Source organism: Hyaena hyaena, unplaced genomic scaffold, assembly GCF_003009895.1.
Source record: "Hyaena hyaena isolate Hyena2069 unplaced genomic scaffold, ASM300989v1 scaffold_1498, whole genome shotgun sequence".
Classification (NCBI taxonomy): Eukaryota; Metazoa; Chordata; class Mammalia; order Carnivora; family Hyaenidae; genus Hyaena; species Hyaena hyaena.
The window spans coordinates 313,201-319,528 of NW_024082134.1; the positions used below are offsets into that span (position 1 = coordinate 313,201).

At 61.3% G+C, this 6,328-nt stretch overlaps 1 protein-coding gene across 1 annotated transcript; it reads right to left on the reverse strand.

Annotated features, from left to right (window-relative positions):
* Nucleotides 1–2,933: 2,933 nt before the first annotated feature.
* Nucleotides 2,934–5,688, reverse strand: LOC120225746 (rho guanine nucleotide exchange factor 10-like). Its single transcript, XM_039223903.1, has 2 exons — nt 5,508–5,688; nt 2,934–4,676 (listed from the first exon to the last, which is right to left on the reverse strand). The coding sequence occupies exons 1-2, from the start codon at nt 5,578–5,580 to the stop codon at nt 4,180–4,182; spliced, it is 570 nt and encodes a 189-aa protein (XP_039079834.1). The 5' UTR covers nt 5,581–5,688; the 3' UTR covers nt 2,934–4,179.
* Nucleotides 5,689–6,328: the final 640 nt, after the last annotated feature.

Genomic DNA, 6,328 nt, shown 5'->3' on the forward strand with positions numbered 1-6,328 from the left:
CCTCAGAACCTTCCAGAATCCACCTGTCAGTGGCTGGGGACACACTTCACTGGCTGCTTCTCAGAGTCCTGCACTCTCACTTCCCTGGGTCTCCCCAGCTCTGCACTCAGACACTGTAGCGAGCAGACCCAACAGCGCGGCACCCTCGGGGATCCGGCCCTAGGCCCTCTAGGGCTTACGCTGTGTCCATTTCATAGGCGGGAAAGTGTCCCACTTTCCTCAGGATCCGGCACACCCTGACCAGACTGAACCTAGAAAACACGGACATACACAGCAGCTTTGGGACAGGATTTAGGAAATCAAATACCAGGACTCCATTTCTATACAGCTTGTCAGAAACAACCTTGAAAGTGGGGGTGCCTGGGGGGCTCAGTGGGTTAAGTGCCCAAATCGGTTCAGGTCATCATCTCACAGCTCATGGGTTCGAGCCCCATATCAGGCTCTGTGCTGACAGCTCAGAGCCTGGAGCTGCTTCAGATTCTGTGTCTTCCTCTCTCTCTGCCCCTCCCCCGCTCACACTCTCTCTCTCTCTCTCAAAAACAAACATTAAAAAAAAAAATACCCCAGGAAGTGAGGCGAGTCCCCTATTCGTGACCTAGCAAACGCTGCCGGAGTCCAGGCCATGAGCCGTCCGTCCGGAGGGCCAGGCAGTAGGCCCGGGTTCACCGCACAGGAACGGAAGCCTCCTCCCCAGCCCTGCCCCTGCGCGTCCGCTGGCCGGGGCGTCAGAGGGCAGCGGCAGCCCTCGCCGTGGCCCTGAGGACATTTCCTCTCCCTCCGCTGGAACAAGGCCCTCTCGCAGGGCCCGGGTCTTTCGTGTGTCTGCAGAGGAAACAGTCATGTCAGAAGCCTGGCGTCCCGAAGGCTCAAACTGCAGAGAAGACTGTGCTCCTGCCAAAGAGGCAGACGGGGGGGGGGGGGGGGGGGGGGGGGCGCAGGGAGAGTCCAAATGGATGAGGTCAGAGCTGGGTCCCTGCAGGGGGCTCTGGGCCATCTGCTCTGCGTGTGAGCTCGGCCCCGCTGCCCAGGACAAGGGGGCCAGAGTGGGGGCTGTGGGGGCAGAGACAGGAGATGGGGCGTCCCCGACCCGGGTGGGAGACAGGAGGCGGGGGCGTCCCTGTCTCTTACCCTAAGTTTCCCAGCTCACCGTGGTCCGCTGAGCTCCTGAGCTGGGCCGGGCCAGGGCTGGGAGCCGAGTCCTCGTCAGGTAGGGTCTAGGCCTGGGGGACAGAGACCCGAGGGCTCCCCACCGAGCCGTTGGCTGAATGCGGAGGAGTCTGGGACAGCACCGCTGGCAGCACTTACACTTGCAAACGTACTTGCCACCCCCCCCCAGAATATGCAGCCCCCACCCTGCCTTAATTGCTTATAAGAACCGGATGCCCTCACTTCCCCCACCCCCCCAGGACGGGCAGGTGCAGACCCATGCTGCAGGCTCACTGGTTAAAGCTCACCCCGCAGGACGGTCTGCACTTCCGGGTTGGCTCCCAGTCCCGTCAGCGAACTGACATCACCCACCTGACACTCGGGTGCACTGGCCGCGGTGGAGGTCCTCGCTCTCCGCGCCCTGTACCACCCACTCCGGCCGTCCCTCCCCCTCGGCCAGCACCTCCGCTGGCTCGGTGGGGGGAGCCGGCCCCCACCCTCACAGCAGGGAGCATGAGGGGCCTCCTGGGTGAGCCCTGCACCCCTGTGGCCCGGGTGGGACGGCCGTGCAGGGGTGAGTCCCGCGTGCTGGGTGCTGGCCCACAGGGACCCAAAGAGGCGTCCGGTGTCCAGGGAGCTTCCCCTTGGAAACGGGCCTGTACCGCGCAGCACTTGAGGCCCCCAAGATGGGAAGCGGCTCCCTGGGGGGCCAGGAGCGACGGGGGCTACACTTTACCCCCTGGGGCGGGAAGTCCAGGATGGAGGCCGGGCCGAGCGGTGTGTGGTGAGGACTCCCGAGTTCACGGATGGTGTCTTCTCACAGCGTCCCCACTTCCTCAGCGGCGGACGGGCTGCGAGCTCCGGGGTCCCGTTCACACGTGCGTTAGTCCCATCACGGGGCTGGACCCTGGCGACCTCGTCATCGCCCTCCTCCTGACATCGCCACCCGCCGATAAGCTCTGGGGGCGCGTCCGTCCACAGCACCGGCCCCAGCGTGTGCGCTGACCCTGGTGCCCCCAGGCTGTGCCGGGGCCCAGGGGGTGTGGCGGCCCGAGGGAACCCGGCCTGCCCGACACAGGGTGGTGGGCCCAGTTAGGGAAGCCAGCGCCGTGCCGGTCTCCTTGCAAACCACACCCCGCACACCAGCGTGGCCCTAACTCTTGGGCCCCAGGAGGAGCTGAGGGGGTGCAGGCTGCAGGCGAATCGAGACAACTCTGGCCCCCGGGAGGCCGTTGAGCGCACAGAGCCCCACACGGATCGGGACCGCTGCCGGGGAGCACCTGACGCCGCGATGTACTCGCTGAATGCAGACTTCCGCTTGTGTGGTCTTGTTCTCTCCTTCCGCAGCTACGCCGGCAGAAAACTCGGTGGTTTTGGGTGTCTCGAGACAGTGGTGAAGACCAAACACCTCTGATATCAAGGTCGCAGTCTTTCCGTTTCACCGGCCCGTGAGACCAAGAAACCTCACTGCTTCCTCAGCACCGACGTTACATGCTCGGCAGCTGCAGATCAGTGTTCTTGTTCCACACGAAATTCATTCAACCCGTGACGTGAGTCAACACGTAAGCCGGCAAGTGCGGGAGTCTCTTGGCCGTGTCTTAGCGCCCACCTCCAATCACAGCACTGTTTCTGCTCACACCAGGACCGTCTGTGGAATTCGTGCTAATCTCCCAGGCCGGCGGGTGGCGATCCTGAACTTGAAATGGCCCCTCGGACGCCCCCCTCCACATGCCAGGACCCTAACTGCCCCTCTGTGTTTTATGAGGAAAAAAGGCAATTCGAATACAGAATTTTTAAATAAAGAGGCTTTATTTATGACTTCAGGTAGCAGCTAACAATTTAAGAAAGCTTGGGGAGAGATTAAGTTCGTGTGGGGGTGTATACGCACCTTGAAAAATATTTGGCTAAGTCAAAAAATTAGCATTTTTTAGTCGTCTGTAAAGTGCTGAGAAGTTTATCTCCGGCAGTGTCTGCATTAATGCCTTTAAACCCCTCGCTAAGCACAACACCGACACGTAAAGCCACACTGCGCGGAGCGGGGCTCACCGCCCGCTCTCCTCGACCGCGCGGTGGCTGTGACCCGTGTGCTTGCAGGAGGCAGCTCGAGGTGACGGGTGTGCTGACCGCAATGTCTCCGGCCTGGGCTCACCCCCCGCCGGGACGCACCCACACCCGCTAGCACCATGAGTCACTTCAGAAGGCGTATTGAAGACAGACTCCGTGGTCCAGGTCAATCGGCGGAGGAAACAGCCGGAAAGGGCCCAGGCCAAGCACTTCCTACAACAGGGAAACTTGCGTTTCTGACGGGGGTACGGATGCTCTAGGATGGACGGGAAGGATCTTTTGGTGTTGATGCGCGAGTCTAAATGTTGATAAGGTATTGAGTGTTTTGGTTCAAAGCAAAACATTACTTGTGAAATGTTACGGATAATATACTGACTAAAATATTAACTGTTAATTTTTAATAGAAAAAAGGCAATACAAAAATACTACTTTGTTAAAATATACAATACACGCATCATGCTGCTTTGGAGAGCCCAGTCCACTTCAGAGAGCAACTCCCGCCACCCGGACCGGGGTCCGCCGCTGGCCTCTCTTGTTACCAACTCTGTACTGCAACACGAAGATGTACAATATAAATAAAAGGAGAGACTCTGGACCAAGTAGGATTACTCTAAGAATTGTTAATAAATGTGTCCACTAATGAATAAGCGACATTTCCCCGTGAGCTCCTGGTCTGCGGACTTGCTAAGCAGCGGGGCCCAAGAGTGGGCGCCAAGCGGGGTGTCTGCGTGGACTGTGGCACCCAGCACCCCAGACGCCCGGCTGCCCCAGCCCCGTGCGCCCCTCTGCCTCCTTGCCAGCATCTGTGCTGAGAACAGAGGCAACGAGCTGGCGGGGAAACACCACCGTGATGCTATTGCACATTTCTTCCCCGAAGACTTAATTTACCCTCAACCAGTGTAGACACGGCCACAGCCCTCAGGCTGCCCGGCTTGGCTGCAAGGACGCGGCCAGCTGGGGGCAGCGGGCTCACGCGTTCAGCAGGGGGACCTGCCAGACCATGACGGAGGAGGCCAGCTCCTCGGGCCGCTGCTGCCGGGCCCTCCGGCTCACACGCCGGTGGCCCTGGCCCCCGCACACCACCAGCACGGAGCTGGCCTTGGCCCTCCTGACCCGCCGCCCCCGGCCCGGCGACACGCTGGGCAGCCGCAGGAGGTCGTAGACGACGCTCTCCTCTGGCCTGGGCTCCAGGGAGCCTGAGCCCTGCGACGGGGCCAGGGACCCAGACGACGAGGAGAAATCGCTTCTGTTAGTCACGGAGCCCAGCGAACTCCCCAGCCAGACGGCGTCTGGGCTTCCGCGACTCAGGCCGGGGCCCGGCACCTCGCTGGGGTCCGCCTCCGGGGGGTCCGTGCCGGGTGGCGGGCTGTCCGTGGGTTTGTCCTTGTCTGTCCTGAGGGCGGCGGTGGCCATGACCAGGAACTTGACGGGCCCGTTGTGCGCGTGGTAGGAGACCATGCCTCTTCCTGGCGGGCAGGGGGAGGGGTCACTCAGCAATCACCACGTGCAACAGTGCGTCTGCCCCCCGCGCCCCCGCCTGCCCCTCCTCCCCGTCCAAACCACATCGGCAGCGTAACATCTGCGATCCTGGCTTTCCTCACGGGGCTGATGTTTTCTTGGCTTCCTTCAAAGCTCTCTACAAGCACCGTTTCACTGGCTACCTTATACACTGAAACGGCCGGAAAGCCATTTTCTCAAATATTTTTCTCCCAAATTTTTAAGTTGCTTCCTATTCTGGGCTTCTAGAAGTTGAGCGGTGTACTAAATATCTGTTTTGCACCTTGTTTTTGTTCATAGACTTGGCTGCTTCCCAAGGCAGATTTCTGAGTTGAAAAGTCCAGAATGCAGACACGTGAGCCCTTTCGGGCTCGTGATCCAAAATGCCAAATTGCTTCCTGAAAAGGCTGTACCCATTTGAATTCCTACCAACGTTGTGCAAAAAAGCACACCTAACATGTTCAGATGCTGGGCCTCCCTCTTTGCAACATGAAATACAAGCAGCACCCACTCCCACTGAGCAAAGCTGTGTGTAAACGACGGAAACTAAGAGGTGGCGGGAAAGGTGAAGGACCGCGTGTTTTGGGGGAACGCTCCCCGGGGCAGCTATCAGGAGGCAGAAGAGCAAGCAGAAGCTGGGTCCCAGGAGCAGGCCATCTGCCGGCCGCGCCAGCAGAGAAGGAAACCCGGACCCCAGGTCAGTCACACTGGGTAAGCAGCTCCCGGGACAGAGGCGCGAGGCGGCGGGCGGGCTCGGCCAGCTTCGGGGACGGTCCGTCTGTGCGCAGGGGTCCACTCACCGGTCACTTTGGGGATCCCCTGCAGACGAGGCACGGGCAGGGCCACGACGAAGCCCAGGCTGGTGCCGACCATGAGCAGGCCGTGGCAGACGAGCAGGCTGCTCACCGACAGACGCTGGGGCCCTGCAGGGGGGCGGGGAGGCGGGTCAGGTCTCTGCAGCGGGGTGGAGGAGGGGGCGGGCGCTTGGGCCCCCCCCAGAGTTCTCCCCTCCCAGTCAACCCCTCCCCCACCCCAGCTCTCCAGCTACACCGTGGTCAGTCCCCCCCCCCGCTGAAGCACTCCCCTCCCCTGGGACACTCCCCCCCCAGAGTACTCCCTCCCCAGAGCACTCCCCCCTCCCCTAGGGCACCCCCCCAGCACTGCCCCACTGGAGCACTCCCCCTCCCAGCACACTTTCCCCAGAATACGACCCCCCAGAGCACTGCCCCCCAGCACAGCCCCCTCCCCCCAGCACTCCCCCCCCAAGCCCTCCCCACCCAGTCAACCCCTCCCCCAAGGGGCTCTCCAGCTACACCCTATGCTCAGTCCCCCACCGCCCAGGGAAGAGGAAGGCTGAGCTGAGCTTCCCTTAAGGCCCCCTGCACACCACCCCCCTCCCCCCGCGGGTGAGAGGGAGCTAACACGCGTTCCGTGTTCTACCATATACACCCAGCACGACTTCCCTACAAGCGTTTGTGAGCGCAGCTTGTCAGTGACAGCGGGTGACACTGCAGGCCTGCTGTCTGGACAGGGAAGGACACAGGAAACGGTCTGGGAAATGTCATATGAAAGGTGGCGGTGGCGCCAAGAAGGAGGCGCTGGTGCAGGCTGGGCTGTGGCC